Below are 20,372 nucleotides of genomic sequence, written 5' to 3' on the forward strand. Positions count from 1 at the left end.
CTCTAACTACCTAGAGAAAAACACCACCTTCGATTTTTCTTTAATCTTTATGCTGTTTCCTTTAAGTTTGGTAGACCTTCTACCTCCCTGGCTAGTTTTTCTTTTGTAGTATCCTGTTTGTGAACCTCTTCTACAATAGGTTCCATATCCATATCATCCAGTTCAATTGTGACATTTTTGGATTTAGCAACCTTGTTCTTCTTTCTGGCTTTGGAATCCCCAGCTTTAGGACCGATAGACTTTCGTTTCTCAAGGGTCAATGTAAGCAGTTCATCATCCTCCTAAACCTTGCTAGGGATATTCACTTTCTCACCTTTTTTGTTCCTTGACGAACTAGGCCTTACTATCAATCAACTCTATTGTGACAAAGCTAGGAGGCTTTTTAGGGTTTTAACCTTGAGCAAGAAGCCTATTACTCTTTGGGGTAAGACTGGACACATAGATATACAAGGCAAATATGAGGCTTCAGTGTAATGGAGGATTAGCACCTTTAACTTCAATATTAGCACACAGGGAAGTGAAAAGGAAGGACAAAATACTAATAAACTCCTTGTGTCAGATATGGTTCAGAATAGGAAAATGGTACCCATGTATGGTAGTGTAACGACCTTCTAAGGTAAAATAATTGCTATAAACTTATATGTTTAATAATATAAGTATGTAATATCTAAATTATCGATCGGGTACGAATACAGATACAAAATCTGGTATGGATTCGTGGGGCGACAATTTTTTTTTCCCTTGGGTACACACACACACACATATATTATATATATGTTCAAACATCAAAATTATAAAATATAATTATATAATTTATAAACTATCACTACCATTATTGATTATTACAATGATATAATCCATACAAATATGAAATATACAATGTGACTCTGTTAAAATAATATTAATATCTTCTATAATGGTCATCTTCTATTCTTAGTGGTCATCTTAGTTGTCGACTTATTTAGCTATTTAGCTTTTTAGTCGACTTATTTAGCTTGTTTAGTTAGCTTTTTAAGTTATATTTAGCTTCTTAAGTTTTTTAGCTTATTTGATTTCACTTTAACGACTAGTTCTATTTATAGAACACCATCTTGTAGGCTCTATATATACGTGTGTATATCGTTCAATGTAATTATCCAATTATTTGAGCAATCAATTTTTCATGGTATCAGAGTGGGTCGATGGGCTTCTTTAAAGTTTGGCGAATTTTTTAGTTAAAGTTTGTGGAGGCTACCTGGAAATATTTTGCAGGTTTTATTTTTTAAAAGGTTTTTTTATGAAAAAAAATCTAATTGCTGTTTTCAGTTTGTGTTTTTTTTTGGTAGTTCGTGGTGAAGTATTTTGTTGCAGGTTTGGTTCGAAATTCTTTTGAAAATCAAAGGGTTTTTTGGGAATTTTTTTTGTCGGTTTTGAAAAATTGATTTCTCAAATAATTGGATTAATCTATTCAACGATATACAAGCATATATATAGAGATTACAAGACAACGTTCTAAATTAAGAACAAGTTATTTAAGTGAAAACTAATAAGCTAAAAAGCTTAAAAAGCTAAATAAAGCTTAATAATAAAACGCTAACTATGCGTCTTTAATAAGAAGCAATAGTTTTGCTTAACGCACTAAAAAAGCTAAACAAGTCGACTAAAAAGCTAAATAGCTAAATAAGTCGACAACTAAGATGACCACTAAGAATAGAAGATAATCATTATAGAATAGATATTAATATTATTTTAACACCCTCCCTAATGGTCATCATACTCAATACCCTACAAAAGACACTGCAGGTGTTATGATCATAGATGCAAAGAACACTCTGCTGCTATGGAGACCCTCCCAGGATCTGTAGAATGTAAATGACCAAGAGTACCAAAAGCCATCCAAGCTAATGTAGCCCTCACACGCGAATTAGAGACTTGGCACACGTGAATTACTGAAGCTTGAAACCATGATTTTGAGGAAAAAATCAGCAAACCCTTTTGCAAAAGAGTACCGAGCACTGTTTGCTCCAGCAACTCCTAAACAAACTGCAAGATACCACGGTTGTAGATGTTCGCCCTGACAGTGCGACCCAAAACTGACTGCAACAAAGCACGATTTTTAAGGAGAAAAATCGATCAAAACTAGAGAACTTCGTGAATCACAAATCCCATGCGAACTTCGTGTATTATAGATGATTTTTGAGGAAAAAATCGTAAAAACCCTGCAAACATTTTTTCAAGAAAAAATGTGAAAACCTAGAAATCCTACGCAAGCTTTTCGGATGACAGATCATAATTTTTAAGGAAAAAATTCTAAACCCTGCGAACAATTTTTGAGGAAAAAAATGTGAAAAACAACCAAATAGGAAATTTGCTTATCACAAAGCATAGAAGGATGACTCCTCTCCAGAATGCTCTGCAACATGAGTCTGCTCTTGTTCCTGAGACCCTCCCAGCCTAGATTGTATGGATGCCAACAATTTTCTGCAATCCTTCTTCATATGGCCAAACTGATGACAATAGTTACACTACACTTTTCTTCTTCTAAGACTGCAGATATTGACCTTGCCCCTTCTGCTGGAAGGACTGACCTTTACCCTTGTTCTTATCCAAAACTTCAGTTGTGAAGGCCTGTTCAATGGACGAACTAGCATTGCTTCCAAACTGCTGCTTGCATCGATCCTACTATAGAAGCTTGTTGCAGAGATCAGGAAACTTCAGATCAACACTAGTAGAGGAGATATTGAGAGTATCAATGAAATGCTTGTAGGCTCTGGTCACGGATCTCCTTGATCTTTGTGAGATGTGCCTAGATAGATGACTTCTCATCCATCATGATAGAAAACAACATATTCTTTAAAAAGAAAGCTTGGCTTTTGTTGGACGTTCCATGAAGATCATCTCTTTAGCTGTTTTACCTGAAGGTACCTGAGGGAGTTTGTGACTGAGAGTTTGATGAGCATGACAACCTCTCGATTTTTCGTATCATGTTTGTCTTGATCTTCACCTGTTGCTGTAGGACGAGGAACCTTGCCAAGAATAATCTGATCAAGGCAACGATATTCAAATATCGATAACATGCGTTGTTTCCAAGTGTTGTAGTTGAGGCCGTTGAACTTCTGACTGTGTTCGAACATGATGTTGGTCAAAGATGCCATCACGGAAATCGAGGTCAACCTTGGAAAGCAAAAGACAGAAGAATCTGATTAAAAATTCAAAAAAGAAGCAGCTGCAAAAAAAATTTGAAACCTTGGAGTGAACTTATTGGCACAAATCCCAATGCGCAAACTGTTGAAAAAAATATCGAAATTTTTTTGCAAATCTTAGGGCACAAAAAAAATTGGCACAACTAGCGAGGCAAGAATCTGGGCATGGAACCCAATGCTGAAAAGATGACACGAAACCCAAGATTAAGAACTGCAAATAAAAACCTGTGAATGTTTTTGAAAAATCAGAAAAAATACCTCCCGACAAAATCAGATGATTTTTGTAAAGTAAAAACCATAAAAAAAAGGAAGCTGAAACCCTAGGTCACGGTAGGGCTAAAAACCCCCAAAAATCTTGAAACCCTTTTTGCTGTCGAGTCTGAAAATCATGTGCAGAAAACATGGCAAACAAAAACCCGACGAAAATAACGCAAAAATCTCATCGCTGAAGCTGTGCAGAGCCCAGAAAAATATCCGCTAAAAAATTACCCGTTGCTTAGGAAAAATCGCGTAGTCGAGGGAAAAAAGGCCAAAAATCCGAAAAAAATATTGCGAAAAATTGCGAATGTTTGCAGGCGCGAAGACGGTTGAAAAAAAATCGCCCAAAAAAGGACGCGTTGCATATGCAGGTCGCGAAACACGGAAAGAAAAAATGTGACTAGAAGCAAAAAATTTGCAGGTAGGAAACTTGCAGGCCCTCGAAAATAAATTCCACCAAACCCACATAAATCCACGAAAAAATCCGCCCAGTATACACAAAAAAAGTCTCCCAGACCTGCCAAAAACCCTAGCCAGATTTCGCCGCGTAAACCAAAACCCTACAGAAAAAAACTTCAAGATCCAATTCGCCCAAGGAAAAAATCTTCAAGAAAAATTTCACGAAAAATTTACAATAAGATATTATTTTAGAATTATAAATTTTTCAAAAAAAAAAAATTAAATCCTGCTCTGATACCATGAAAAATTGATTGCTCAAATAATTGGATTAATCTATTCAATGATACACAAGCGTATATATAGAGATTACAAGACGACGTTCTAAATTAAGAACAAGTTGTTTAAGTGAAAATTAATAAGCTAAAAAGCTTAAAAAGCTAAATAAAGCTTATAATAAAAAGCTAACTATGCGTCTTTAATAAGAAGCAATAGTTTCACTTAACGCACTAAAAAAGCTAAACAAGTCGACTAAAAAAGCTAAATGACCACTAAGAATAGAAGATGACCATTATAGAATAGATATTAATATTATTTTAATAGGTTTTCCTTTTGCAAGTTTTGTGCTAGGGCTTTGGCAGATCTGGTTTTCTGGGCGCGAATTCTCCTTCCGCTTGATTTTCGCGACATTTTCTGTCCGGCGGTAGCGTGTTTTGTTTTCCTGGCTTTTTTCACATTTGGGGTTTTTTTTTTCCGTTGGAGTCTTCTGGGTGAGGGTTTTTCTGCAGATTATAATTTTTCTGATTTTTTCGGAAAAAAATTCAGGTTTTCAATTTGCAGGAATTTTTTAATTTCTGGGGTTCACCAAAACCTTGAAATCACGCATTGGGATTTGTGCCTCAAATTCCACTCCAGGGTTTCCCATTCTTTGTGTAGCTGCTTCTATTCTGATTTTTAATCAGATTTTTCTGTCTCGTGCCTTCACTAGATTGACCTTGTTCAACCTCGGTTTTCGTGATGGCATCTTTGACCAACATCATGTTGGAACAGTCAGAAATTTAACAATTGCAATAACACCTGGAAACAACGCTTGTTGCCTTGATTAGATTGATTTGGGTCAGACCTCTCGTTCTACAGGTCCCAAGGTTTTCACATTTTTTTCCTCAAAAATTGTTTGTAGGGTTTATAATCTTTTCCTTAAAAATTCTCATTTGTAATCCGCAAAGTTTGCGTGGGATTTCTAAGTTTTCATGATTTTTTCTTCAAAATTTGTTTGCTGATTTTTTTTATGATTTTTGATCCTCAAAAATCATTTGTAATACGCGAAGTTCGCGATTTGTGATTCGCGAAGTTCTTTGGTTTTGATCGATTTTTCTCCTCAAAAATTGTGCTTTGTTGCAGTCAGTTTTGGGTCGCATTGTCAGGGCGAGCATCTGCAACTGTGGTATCTTGCAGTCTGTTTAGGAGTTGCTGGAGCAAACAATGCTTAGTACTCTTCTACAAAAGGGTTTGCTGATTTTTTCCTCAAAATCATGGTTTCAGGCTTCAGTAATTCGCGTGTGCCAAATCCCTAATTCACGTGTGAGGGCTACATTAGCTTGGATGGCGTTTGGTACTCTTGGTCATTTACATTTTGCAGATCCTGGGAGGGTCTCCGTAGCCGCAGAGTGTTCTTTGCATCTGTGATCATAACACCTGCAGTGTCTTCTGTAGGGTTTGCTGATTTTTTCCTCAAAATCATGGTTTCAGGCTTCAGTAATTCATGTGTGCCAGATCTCTAATTCACATGTGAGGGCTACATTAGCTTGGATGCCTTTTGGTACTCTTGGTCATTTACATTTTGCAGATCCTGGGAGGGTCTCCATAGCCGCAGAGTGTTCTTTGCATTTGTGATCATAACACCTGCGGTGTCTTCTGTAGGGTTTGCTGATTTTTTCCTCAAAATCATGGTTTCAGGCTTCAGTAGTTCGCGTGTGCCAGATCTCTAATTCACGTGTGAGGGCTACATTAGCTTGGATGGCTTTTGGTACTCTTGGTCATTTACATTTTGCAGATCCTGGGAGGGTCTCCATAGTCGCATAGTGTTCTTTGCATCTGTGATCATAACACCTGCAGTGTCTTCTGTAGGGTGTTAAAATAATATTAATATCTTCTATAATGGTCATCTTCTATTCTTAGTGGTCATCTTAATTGTCGACTTATTTAGCTATTTAGCTTGTTTAGTTAGCTTTTTATTATTTAGCTTTTTATGTTTTTTAGCTTATTTGATTTCACTTTAACGACTAGTTCTATTTATAGAACATCGTCTTGTAGGCTCTATATATATGTGTGTATATCGTTCTATGTAATTATCCAATTATTTGAGCAATCAATTTTTCATTTCCATACATAAATGATAAATCCATAAATACATAAATTATTTATTGTTTTTTGGAGCTTTATGACCCATGGGCCCCGTTTTTGGGAACCCACGGGCCTTGATCTGCCCGGGTCCTCGTGGTTTCCCCGTGGATTCCTCCTGGGTCCTCTGTGGCTCAAGACCCACAGAAGACCCAGCCACCTGGGAAGGACCCAGAAGGAATCCACTAGAAATCAAGCTTGGACCAGAAGCCGGGTAGAATCCGAATCATGATCCAGGGCTTTTTGGGAAGAATCGGTAACTTGGTGTAATATGATGTATTTGTAATTTTTAATAATATATTTATAAGATTTTATGTGAATTTTTTATTTATTTACATTAAATTGTTCTTATAAAACTAGACATTTACTATAATTAAATTTAATAGTATTTTATTTATTTCTATAAAAGGCATAAAGCCTGAATAATTATATTAATAATATTTAAAAACATTTTATATTAAGGTTAATTTAGACATGGGAGCCTATGTTACTTAATACCGATGAGGTCCACATCTATTGAATGGCCCTTAATGAGCATTTTTTGAAATTCCCTGCCTGCAACTGGCTAGAAACCCTTCCCGTGCGTAGCCCAATAGGGCTCTCAAGGTGTTAGATGGGAGTCAGGATCCAGCGGTAGAGCATCTTTCAGGGATATTCCTACCTTGTTTGCAAATAACATACCCATCTTCAGGAGCTCTCCTGCAACAACCCCAAACAATATTTCTATTGGTAGAGGTCCCTTCAATCCAAATGCTCAGATCTATGATTTTTTCAAGGTTGGTCGTTCAAATTCCTTTAGGAATAGTAATGGTTCCACAAGAGGCAATCTCTCTAATAGAAAATTTAAGGGTGACTTGTGGGGCTAGATATCACCATAAAAAATCTCCGAATAGTAGAACCATTCTCAAGAAATGGAATCGAAAAATGCGACAAACACCTCCTGGTTTCTGAAGTGATTCCACCTAATGTCAGCCAACAAGATGAGGAAAGATCCATCAAAGTGACTTTATTCGAAGAATCCTTATGTGTGTAGATTCAATAACTCAAGCAAAGGGCTTTGATAGGTAAGTTTTGGAACTTCAACCCAAATAAAGATAGACTTTCTACTTGGATTCGTTTTCATTAGGTAGGGGTTAATTAGGTTTTCTACATAGACCAAGGCAGGGTTTTTTAATAGTAGTTTTCTCCATTAAGAAAGACAGCGATGTGGCTCACAAAGTTAAGTCTTGGTTCTTAGATGGTGTAGGATTGCATACACAGTTATGGATTCCCAATCTCAACCCCCAAAATGTCAATATCAAATTTGTTCCCTTCTGGGTTCAACTGCTTTCTCTGCCATTGGAGTATTATGAGTTGGAACTTGTGGAAACCCTTGGCAACCAAATGAGAACTTTTCTTAAACATGACCTTAATTTTTTTAATCATACTGAATTCCCAGTCCGTATATGTGTGCTTTTTGATATATCTAAAGGTTTCTCCAAATCCCTCTCGATGTAGTCTACAAATGGTCTTTGGGATCAAATGATTCTATTTGAAAATCTAGAATCAGCATGCCAGAAATGTCATTTGTTAGGACATTTTAATAATGAGTACCATAGCTCCTTGGATGCCTCTATTATGGTTTGTGAGGATTTGGCGTTGAATCCGGATTTATGCTCTATTTCAAAGAAGCAGGACCATATAGTCTTTCATGAGATTGTCCACACCTCAAGTTTGTCTTCAGAATCCCTCAATCATTCCAATCAGGAGATTAAATGTGCAGATGATAGTGATTTTGTAAACCCTTTAGTGGTTTAGAAAATCAGGGACTCAGATAGCAATCAGGATCTAATTTGAATGTAATTTAGCCTTTAATCAAATCCTTTCTTATCAATCGGAGTTTTCTTTAATTTCCAATGGGAGGATTACAAGTTTCTGGCAAAATTCAAAAAAGTCTGGTCCGTCCAATGGTGATTCAGATACCTGTTGTGACCTTTTCACACATCGCCCCATTGCTAACGGGGACCCCCTCTTTGCTAGCTTCCTGCGTCGTTAGGTTAGGGTTTTGGCTGCTTAGTGGGCAATTTTGCGTTTTCCGTGCCCGAGTCTCAGAGTTTTGATCATGCCTAGTGCCGTCTAGGGTTTTTGAAGTGTTAGGATCAAGTTGCAAAAGATGATATTTTTTTTAATGATCCTAAGTTTTGCTAAGTGTTTGAGCATTTGAACGTTAACGTGTTTTTAAACACGCGCATCAATAATTTTAAAGTGCTGAGATATTCACAAACCTTTTGAAGTTGTTTTCTCGCTCCTAAGGTAATATTTAAGTTGGTTTCGCACTTTATTCCAACATTTTCCTTGCGTTTCGCTCATATTTTTGGAAAATTAGTCTAAGTCTAGTTGAATTTAAAGTCGCTGAGTAATTTTGAGTGGTTAAAATGTTAAAATCCTAAGGGAAATCCATATTCCAAGGGTTAAAGGGTCAAAATCCATGCTAGAGGTGATTTTCCCCTCACATTCCAGACTACCCAACCCATTCCTCCACTCAAAATCCATACTACACATGGGTTTCCCCTGGAATCCATACTGGCCACTAATTTCCCGCACTGTTTATCCACACCTGGAGCGATTTTCCCCTGGGAATGCTAAAATTTGGCTAAGTGTCAGGATTTATCCAGACACCCATCGAATTTCCCCTGGGAGTGCGGATTGGAGTGCAAGGACAATTCCATGCCTGGGTCGTTTTTCCACCAGGATTTTTGTGACAACTAAGTTAAGATTTTTGTCCGGATTTTTGTCCAGACAGGGATCGATTTTCCACTGGGAACATTATGAAGAATTTTGAGTGTGGATTTTGACCAGACACCCATCGAATTTCCTCTGGGGGGTGATTTTTGCAAATTGAGTGCAATTTTGTCTGGATTTTTTGTCCAAACTCCTATCGATTTTCCCCTGGAGGGTGATTTATGTGCATTTTGACGATTTTGAGCATGGATTTTTATCCAAGCATGGGTCGAATTTCCCCTATGGGGCAAATTTTGGCACTTAAGCGATTTTTGAAGGGATTTTTTAATCCCAACCTATAGCAATTTTCCCTTGGAGGCTTTATTTTGGATTTAAATTGGAATATTTTAAATAAAAGCCCCATTTGATTGCTTTTAAATAATTATTAAATGATTATTTAAAATTTAAAAGCAAATTTAATAACTTGCAATAATTTTTAAATGTTTGAATCTTCTAGAAGCAAGTTAGGGTTTCACCAAGCAAGTATTTATATAAGTGTTTTTTTATCCCACATTGCTTGTGTGGTGAGAATTGGAGCTGAAAGCAAGTATATGAGAGGAACTTCAGCATTATTTTATTATTATTTCTGCCAGGTGTCTCCATGAGAGCGATTTTTTCCAAGTTGGGCGAATTTTTTAGCAAGGCGTTTTTGTGAAGTGTGGGATTGAGGATTTATTTTCCTCCATTTTTTTCCAGCTTGCTGATTTATTCCTCTTGGCTGCCATTAAAGACCAGTTTCAGATTTTCGATTTTGCTAAGTTTGGCGATTTTATTTCAAATTTAGCAATTTTTGGTGAAAGTTGGCGAATTTGTGTTTGGAGACCTTGGGCGATTTTGCCTCCACCATTGTTGCTTGCTGTTCAGACCTTCATTTCTGTAGATTGCTGCCATTAACAACAATTTTCAGAATTTTGAAAATTTCGATTTTTTCGCTAAGGCAGGCAAATTTTTGTGTTTGGGGTTTTCTTCCCAACTTGGGCGATTTTTCCAGATTATTGCCATCCTCCATTATTGCAGATCCGAGCTACCATTGGCATCAATTTTCAGATTTCCATTTTAGCGCTAGACTTGGGAAAATTTCTATTTTGCTTGGAGGCCACATTTTGGTGGATTTTTCATGCATGTTTGTTGGCTGTCATCATTTCTAGCCTGTTGATTCGCTTCAGATCTGAGGTTTGCTTCAGATTTTGATCTCCATTAACGGCTGTCATTAATTTTCAGACTTAAGTTTTTATTGCCCAGCCAATTCTAACTTAAATATTTAGCATTTGGAGACATTTGTGGACTTTTCTGTGCACTTTTTAGACCATTTTATCACTGTTGCAGGTCTGAAACTCCATTGTTAGGCGGTTGTCCTCAGAAATTTCATTTCCAGCCACCTAACCAATTTTGGCGAATTTGCTTGGGGCTGTTTCCTAAGCCTTTTTTCATCATTTTCAGGGATTTAAACCACTTTGCAAGGTGCTGGTAAGTCTAAGGTGTTCGATTTTCAGACTTGTCCTTAGAAAACTAATTTTTACTAGCCATACTTACATTCCAGAAAATGATTGTTTTCATCAATAAAACTGATTTCTATTGATTTTATGCACATTTTGAAGATTACAACATATTTTAAAAGTCTGAATTTTCAGGTTGTCTTCAGAATTTTGACTTCCATTGTTGACTGCGGAAGGTGTGTTCAGACATTCATTGTGTGAAAACACAAACCTTTCACACCTTTCCTAAGTCATCATCAATTCGGTATACTCCTTTGCATTCTTTGCTTGCATATTTTCTAAGCGTAAGGAGGTATAAATGAATTTTTATGGAAGGCTTCCATGCCTTAGTGTTGTCACACATTGAACGTAATTGCTAAAATTTACCAAGTGTATGGATTATTTTCCTGACTTCATGCTCTAAACTAGCTAAATCTCTAGAAAGTCAGGAATTTTATTACAAGTAATTATTTTTATCCTAGGACTAACTTCTAGTTCCGTACAGGTGCGATGTCGAAGTCAGGATACAAGGAAAGGAAAGAGCTGTTGAAGACGTTGGAGATTGGATTTTATCCAGAGTTCAAGATTTCATCCAGATGGAGGGAGATCACTGATACCAACATGCATTTCCTGGACTTCGACCAGATGCAGCGTCGGATGTTCGGATCCAGAGATCAGGTTCCTTCTCCAGCATATGCGAATATTATGAAGAGTGGCATTTTCCATGCCGCTGGGTTTCCACAATCCATACAGTGCAGTGAGTTGATCCTGGAGTGTGCACGATGTTACGATCCGCTCACAAGAATGATCAAGAGTCCGAAGGGTGTTGTCTTGATCCTGGAGTGTGCACGATGTTACGATCCACTCACAAGAATGATCAAGAGTCCGAAGGGTGTTGTCATCGCCTACCTTGCTGAGGATGCCATTGCTGAGGTATTCGGAATTCCACGCAGTACAGACATGAAGGATGTGACCAAGGAAGATTATGCAGACAGATACACGAAGAAGATGGGTGTATGCAAGAGTTTAATTAATAAAGAATGGATGATTGAACCTAGAAATCATCATTCCAAGGCTCCCAAGACACTTATGTGCGTAGATTTTAAGGAGGAATATAGTGATTTGATATTCCTACTCAATAGAGTGATGGGAATGCCGCAGGGAGCAATATTTCATGGATGGATGTTCTACTTCATCCAGGATTGTCTTAAAGGGACACTAGTGAATTGGTCTAAGATCATAAGCGACAATCTGGATTTTCAGTTGAGGAATGTAGAGAGGTCCAACTCATTCGCCATGACTTCTTACCTGGTGTACCTGCTTGCACGGTTTGTTTCATACAGAGGATTAATATGCAAAGGTGAAGTTGGGAATGGGCAAGGACAATTTAAGAGTTATGAATGCTACCCCCAGTTGAGTATGCACAGAATTGAAGACTATAAAAGAGTGAATGATGCATTCACTATGTACATCACACGGATGCTGCAAGGCGGAATCCACAGAAGATTGTCCAAGGAGGCAACAGAGTTAATAGAGAAATATGGATCGTGGTATATACAGTTTCCCACTTTTACATGCCTCAAGATTCATGGGTTTCAATCTGAACCCTACAGACTTCCTAGGTATCCTATTGACAGAATGATATTGTTGGAAGTGGTAAGACAACTTCTAGAGTTCGATGTTATCCAGAGAGAGAAGCACAGGGCAGGAATGACATTCCCTATTTCAGTTGGGAAGACGTCAGAGGTCTGCCAATCCGCCATAGCTGCCAGCACTGCAGGTGAGGAGATTGAATTCTACAAATTCGCTACCTACAAGAAAAGAGAAAGATTTGATCCAGACAAGAAGGTCGGAAGGATCAGAGGAGAGAAGTTCACTCACAAGGTTGACATAGAAGATTATTGGGCTAACTTAATGGATGAACAAGCAGTAAAGAGAAGAATGTGGTCCAGAATGTCAGTGGATTTCATGAGGAAGTGTGGACTTTTCCTCATCCCTGATCAGGTATTAGATGATAGAGATCATACACACCCACATTATGAGAATGAAATGAAGAAGGCAATCCTATTGCCAAATTGGTCAGAGTCAGAGGAGATTGATCTGAATATATTGATGAGAGAAGTCTTGAATTTCTCCCGCACATGGGTAGATATGCAGATGAACAGATTAGTTGACATGGGTGTTCCCTTCACTTATGAGAGGATGAAGACGGAAGAGTCTACTTCCGAGGATAATCAGAGGACTGTCAGTGATGTCAGGATTCATGCAGACGAAGAGAGTCAAGCTCCCAAAAGAAGGAAGAACATGCATGGAGAAGTCAAGGCTAGAGAGAGGAAGATTGAGGATGTGAAGAAGAAACAGAAGACTATCATTCCTTCACCCCCTCCCAGTGTCTCATCAATCGAAGTGATTGAAGTAACAGAACAGAATAAGGAGACTCAGCAGTGTTCCAACACAGTGATACTACCAGAGAATACTCAGGAATTTCATGCCACAGCAACATCTGCACCTCCTAATGAGAATGATGACCAGCCGGGATCCCCTACTGTCCTTTTGGAAGTTAGTTTGGGAAATGATGTATATGATTGGACCAGGAATAATCCTGATGATAATGATGAAGTTATCTTGGCACTGAAGGACCTTGATCAAGAAATATGTCTTGATGATGGTATGGAGATGACCGCTATTCCTGAATGGTTGAGGAAGAGTATGGAAAAAAGTAAACAAATGATAGAAGTACAGCCTATTGAGGATATTGATGACTACCTAGCTAGGAGTGCTAAGAATAAAGAGCCCAAGAGAGCGGAGATTTTGTCGCACATAGCTAGAGATGAGACAGGAATGCGGATTGCGTAGATTGCTATTCCTGGAGCAGGCGTGACATTGGACATTGCTACTCCCATGGATTTCCATATCACTTCAGTTGCCCTTGGTCGTCCATCCGCAGGGCAGGAATTTCAGGAGATTGGTGACAACCTCCAAGCAATCAATGCCAAGTTAGACACAGTGATTGCGGAGAATGAAAGGTACAAAGAAGAAAATATTAGACTCAGAGAGTATATTGCAGGGACAAGGCGTGGGGATCCCACCCTTATTTCCCCTATTGCAGTTGACCATGTAATACATTCACACTGCGAGGTAGCGAGAGGTACACACTCCGAGGTGGAAAAGTGGATTGAAAGCACATGAAGGCAGGCAGATGATTTCCTTACTCAGTTTGTCCAAGCATATGATAAGACAACAACGCTTGTATTCAAAATCCAGTATTTGGAGGGAGTTTGGGAAGAATTCCGGCCTATCCAAGAGAAGACTATTCCACGCCTCCTGGCATTGAAGAAGGTTCCTAATTCCATTTTGGTCAGCGAGAACATTGTGCACAATGGAGACATATAATTTCCATGGCTGGTATTGTGCACTAGCTTTGAAGAAATCAGCTTATGAGAATGCCCAATCGAGTTGTATGGAGATGGAAGGATTAATTCAGGACATTCAGATGAAAATCCTTGCCTCGATTGAGGAATTATTGGGTGTTGATGTTAGTGATGTTAGTGGTTTACACTTAGCCGAATTAAGAGACAAGATAAAATTTATGTATTTTTGCCAGTTGGACCCTTTGTAGAAGAGTCAGATAGATGACTTGGTCTCTTTGTTGATTCATGTTCATAATTCGCAGAAGCTCATACCTGAATGGGAGAACACTTTGAATGCTTGCTCGGATTCATTGGATGTGATTGATTTACAGCAGGATACCTTGCCTAGCGTTTCCATGGAGGAGTTAGATTCAGTTTTTGCTAGATTCTTGGAGTATGCTAGGAGAGAGAGAGATGCAGGGAGGAATCTTCTAGAAGATTCTCTATATGATGACTAGGTATCTTTCTATTGGGCCATATGTTGGTGGCACCATTTTTTGATGTAACCCTAATTAGGGCAATTCTAGGGTTTTGTTGGCATGATCTCGGCCATTGATCTTAGATCAATCTGGGCCATCCATTTTGTAAGAGACTCTATATATGCCCCTTTGTCTCTCATTTGTAAGAGAAAGTTTTTGTAGAATTGTTGGTATATGCTACAGCTATTTGAATCCTAATCATTGTTCAATTGTTGGTGATTTTGCTCTTCAAGTGTTGTATTTGCATTCATGGTTCTCAATTCCTCCAAGTTAGATTAGAATTTAGATTAGAATTTATTTTCATGTATGTTAGATTGAATGGAAGATTTGTTGAATATATTTGTGTGGAATCCTTAATCCATACCACTAGCCTCTTTCTGCTGGTAAGTGCGCCTTGTGTGGTCAATTGGAGTTGGAGTAAGCATAACTTCAACTATTACGCGTCCGTTGACAAGCATCAACTTGGATGGTGTCTTCGTTTGATGGTAATAGTTTGAAAATCATTAAGTATACCTTAGATGATTGCACTAAGCTTGTGTCAATACCTGATTGTGAGACCTTGCCTGGTTTGATTCCACTAAATCTATTCACCATTTCCTACATTCCTAGGATTAGAATAGATTTCCTGAACCCTATTCTTTTTCCCCCTTTTTTAGTAAGAAGTAAATCCAGAGCCTTATTGATAAATCTTAAGTTTTCAGCACACCTATTCCACATCATTCATGATAATCCAAACATTTGCGTAAGTCCCCAAAGTGAAACACAGCAATTCACATCAACCACTGAACTTACCCACTCGTCAAGACCTGACATGTAGAAACCTTGGAATCACATTAGTTGATCTCATCCTTAGCATGTGAGGTGATTTTGTTCAAGAGAGGGTAAATTACTTTGGTAATTTATTCTGTATTGTTATGTGCATAAAAAACACATCAACAATACCCTAAGTCAAACTTTGTTTATTCCACAAAAGGGGTGTGTCTAGATCAAAGATCTCCCTAGAATGAATTAATGGAATTGCTTCTCATCCAACACCTGGTACTCTCTCTTAATTTGAGGGCACAGGAGAAGGAGATTTCACTATATCCACAATGGTACCAAAAAGGGTTAGAGTTAGCTGGACTAACAAAATTTCTGAGCAATCTATTAATCCAACAATAGCTTGGGATGGTCCTTTTGATCTTAAACAGATGGTCTCCAAAATGTCATTCTTACCCATAATCAGAAAGCCTTCTTTTCTGTGAGATATGGTTCACTCTTCTCTAGGCACAGATATGGGTGTGGCCTCAGAAATTCTCCCCGCTCACTCAGTCCTCAGAATGCTTTGGTATTTATTTTGTCAATTAATTTCAGATATGACCTAATCTATACATCTAGGCTATCTGTCTGTGTTGGTTAAAAAAAATTAATTTAAAAAAAAATTGTATTAGTGTTTTATTTGCTCTTTGATTTATATGCTCTGCAAATGAAATAAGAGACACCGGATTCATTAGGTTTCTTGTTTATGGCTTTTAGCCTTTTAGTGTATACTGATCGTTGATGTCAATCAAAATGGTGCAATTCAATTTATACTTGCATTTCATTACCTTTTTAAAAACTTTTCTTTCATTCAATTATGTGCTGCTTTGTTAACTTATCAGCTTATTTAAGCTTTAGATATGGCCTAATTTAAAATCTAGGCTTTATCTGGTTGTGAGAGTTTTTGTTAAAAATATTAAATTTTTTAAAATGTGTCTTATCATGTTATAATATGCTCCTTGTTATCTTATTTGCTTGTTTGTAGATTAAGTTAACATATGGCCTAATCTGAATATCATGGCTAATGATTGTGTGAATTCTTAGAAAAAATAAACTATTTGAAATTTGTCTTTGCATGTTACATGCTCTGTGAATTCCAAGCTTATGTTCACCAAATATTTTGAATTTTGTAGTGGACACGTGCTTCAAAATAAAATTATGTACATATTGCATTTTTAAGACCATTTGTAGTTTTTATATTGGAAATTAAGCTCATTGTTATTGCAGAGCGAAATTGATCTTGTGTTAATTTCTTCATACAGGGAGGGATGGTTTGACACACAACATGTTGGAAAATATCCATGCCCATTGGAAACGCCGACGTGTTTGTAAGATAAAGTGTAAAGGAGTTGCAACAGTTGATATGGATAATGTCTGTAATCAGCTCGAGGTTGGTATTTGTTATGCGATGCTAAGGCATGTATGGTTTGTTTTCTTTTTGTAAGCTAACATTTGAATGAAAATTACAGTTATGAATGTCAGACGTTGTTTGTTGGAAGATGGTTAGAATATTGTGTCCAAATTTTGAGGAAATTTGATAAGGTGGGACCGAATGTGAATTTTGACAATTGGGACTATGTCAATTTACACTTTTGTTTGCGTTGGTATTTGTTAGTTTTGGACTACTATGATCAATGATTGCTCATTTTTAATATGTAAGGTGCATCGATTATCATCAGTTGGGTTAGAAGATTTTAAATGTTGTCAAAGATGCAATTAGCCCATGAGGTCTTGTAACTTGTAAATGATGATGAAATTAGTGAGTGAGATGCCTATGACATACACATGCTGGATTTTTTCATGCGAAATAGTAAATGCATAAGCATTAATGAAGTAAATGAATTACATATAGGCAATTACATTACGATGTTTCTAAACAAAACAATCGAAAGCAGAAGACTAAAATAGAAACTATCTAACTAAACTAACTAATAGTAAATGACCATTAAATGATAATTAATTACTCTAATGCCCTCCTTTAATGGTCATCCTATAAACAACACCAAGTTGCCCCCTAAATTGTACAAACTTGTCTGGGCTCAGAGACTTGGTGAGAATGTGTGCAGTCTGGTCCACAGTTGAGACATACTGCAAGACCACAGTTCCATTTTCAACAAGTTGACAAATAAAATGACAATGAAGTTCAACATGTTCGGTTCACTTGTGGAAAATTGGATTCTTGACAAGTTTCAGCACCCCTTAATTGTCATAGTACAAGGGTGAAGGCCCTATTTGACACATTTTCATGTCAAAAAAGCATCCTTCGAAGCCAAACTGCCTCACATGTTGCCTGTTGTGATGTTTTCACACATCGTCCCATTGCAAATGGGGACCCCCACTTTTTTTTTGCTTTCTAGGTTAGTTGTGGTGTCTTTAGCTTTTAACCTTTCACTTGAGGAGGTGTAGTATCTTAGGTTGCTAGGAAGTGATCAGGTCATGTCTCCTGCTTTAGGATGAATTAAGATCAATTAGCTCTCAAGGCTTAGGAAATGAACGATTTTGTGATGATCATTCCTTTTGATCATCATCATTATCATATGCTTTCAGGGATAGAGATAAAGTATTGAGTCATAGGAATTGAGAGGTTAGATGCAAGTCAATTAGGACAATGGCTTAAACTGCATGAAAAGGCTTTGATAACGATGAAGACCCTTTGAGTTGGCAAGGTGAGTGCTATTACTTGCGAAATTTGACAAGGTTGAGTCATAGTCGATGACCCCCCAAAACCCCCCGCCTTGCCTTAGCTCTCAGTCAGTGCCCCCTCAAAAGTCCAACTTCTCTCATTGAGTGGGGTAGGAGAAGTCCGATCTCTTCCTTGCACAGTCAGTGATCTCTCGAAAGTCCGATCTATGATGAGAAGCCCTTTTGCTAAGCAAGTTAGACATTTCTAAGGATGAATGCTTGATGTTTGATGAGAATGAGGTAATTGAGCAAGCAAGGCTAACATCTTATAGTCACTGTTAGTGAGGGGTGAAAACCCCGACCATTTCTAGTCAGTGCCCTGTCAAAAGCCCGACCTCTCTCTGTCGATGCTCCCTCAAGAGTCCGACCTACCTCTTCCACCATTGCTAGTTGGTGGCAAAGACTTCGACCTACTTTGATATCATTTCCAGTTGCCTACCTAAAAATTTGATCAGGCTAAAGGACTCATGAACTGGGGAAATCAATGAAATCAATGCCTTAGAATTTTGAGGTTGATCATGTTTGAAATGAGGTTGTAAAATGTAAATAGAAGCATGTTGAAATGGTTAAGTGAGTAAGAAGAACTCATGCTATTTTATCACCTTCCTTTCATCCCTCACCTTCCATTTCCTTCCATCCACCCTCTCACCTTCCACTTCCTTTCATCCTTCTCCATCCTTCCATCCTTCCATCCATCTTTCCTTCACCACTTCCCTCATCTTTCGATTCTTTCCATCCTTCTTCCTCCACTTCATCACCCCAACATCCTTCACCATCTCAAAATCCCACTCCATCCATGTCATATCCCTTATGCCTCCCTATCTGCGGCACCCATCCTTCATCACTTCCTAACCCTGGCATTACTTCCCTTAGCACATCCTTACATCCCTTAGACCTTTCTTTCCACCCTTCCATCTTTCTTTCCAACCTTCCATCCTCCACCTTCATCTTTACGTTCAACTTCTCTACCACCCTCCAAACTTTGGTACTTCCCTTGCATCTTCTTCCCCACAACATATTCTTCCTTACACAGCCTCTCCCCCGTGGCATGTCCTAATCCATATCCCTTACACCTCCCTTCCACCACGACATCCCTCACTTCCTTTGCCTCCCTAAAACCACAAACTTATTGAAGGCATTGTCTATGCCTCCCAAAATGCCCGATCATTTTGTGACAATGCCTCTATAGAACACCAACCACTTTTGGTGTATGTCTCTTTAAAAGCCTAATCCTCCTTATGCTATTGTCGATGCATGTGAAATGTCCGACCACCTAAAGTTATAGCAAGTTACCCTCAAAATCCCTGACAAGTATGAAAGCTGAAGTGGTGTCAATAAGGTAAGGTCGGCATGAAGGAAGACTGACTTCTAAACAAGGCGGGTTAATTAAAATTTGACCGATGGCATACAAATAAAAGAAAATAAGACATTACAATATCAAGTCGGCTTCCCCCCCTTTAACATGAGAATTCATAAATCATTAAAAAGAAAAGAAAAGATCAGAAAGCACGTCGGCCTTGTTTCCCAATGAAGGCATCCTTTCAGCGCTTATAAAGTATGGTTGATCATTTCATTTAATCAACAATCCTAATCAAATGATTTCTCTCTGACTTTCAGGTAGCAATTCTCCATGACAAGCGAATTTCTTCACAACCACAGCGAATTCTGTCTTTGGAACAGCAATCCTGATCAGTATTGAAAGGCATTTCAACAAATTCTTCCAGGCATTCAGCGAACCCCTTCTTCATCAGAAAGTTGCCAGAGTCATATATAACGACTTTGAAGCAATTTTTGCAACATCAAAAGTTAATTTCTATCAGCAGAGAATTACCTCCATCACACTTGAAAGTGCAGATCCAACCCAAAACTACGAGTTTCCAGATCTGAAATAATTTTTTTTCGAGTTTAAAATACCATTCGCAGATTTGAATTAATGATTAGTGATACATTAGGGGTATGAAAGGTGGCTTTATTATCAAGATTTTTGATTCATTGTGTCCCCTTTCAGGTTTTGATGCAAGAAGAGGCTGAGAAAGATGAACATTGGGGGGGACATCAACGAATTCAGCATGTGCAAGACAAGGAGCTCACACACATCAAGGCATTCACAATGATAATTGCAGATTGAGATGACAAAGACATGAAGGACGAAACCATATCTAGTTGCATGAGGAAGTGAAGGATTGCTCAAGCATGCCAACATTCATCAACATTGCAACGAGAGATAGTTTCAAAAGAGTTAATCAAAGTTAGAAGACGATGCAATTTGGGAATGTCTCCTTGGTGCAGGAGCACCTAGGACTTAGACTATCTAGTTTTTTTCAATTTTGTCTTGTGCTGACCCTAGCCAAGTCAGTAGTGAATAAGGACTCCAAGAGGGTCCAAGAGTTAGTGTTATGAGTCACTGTAGGCCTAGGTTGAGTTCATTCTTCTTGGGTTTGCATTTTTGTGTAAATAGTGGATTTGAGTAGGTAGTTGACCTTCTTGATGGTCAAAAATGTCAAAACTTGGTATAGGCATTAAGGAGGGTTA

General features: G+C 38.0%; 1 protein-coding gene across 2 annotated transcripts in view; it reads left to right on the forward strand.

Moving 5' to 3' along the window:
• Positions 1 to 20,372, forward strand: part of LOC131047132 (CRS2-associated factor 1, chloroplastic) — a 147,526-nt gene that overhangs the window by 47,437 nt on the left and 79,717 nt on the right. For both annotated transcript variants that reach the window (XM_057980981.2, XM_057980980.2), the window contains exon 2: positions 16,421 to 16,548. In XM_057980981.2, coding sequence (XP_057836964.2) covers positions 16,421 to 16,548 — 128 coding nt within the window. The remainder of the gene's footprint in view (positions 1 to 16,420; positions 16,549 to 20,372) is intronic.

The sequence above is a fragment of the Cryptomeria japonica genome, chromosome 3, assembly GCF_030272615.1.
Source record: "Cryptomeria japonica chromosome 3, Sugi_1.0, whole genome shotgun sequence".
Lineage (NCBI taxonomy): Eukaryota > Viridiplantae > Streptophyta > Pinopsida > Cupressales > Cupressaceae > Cryptomeria > Cryptomeria japonica.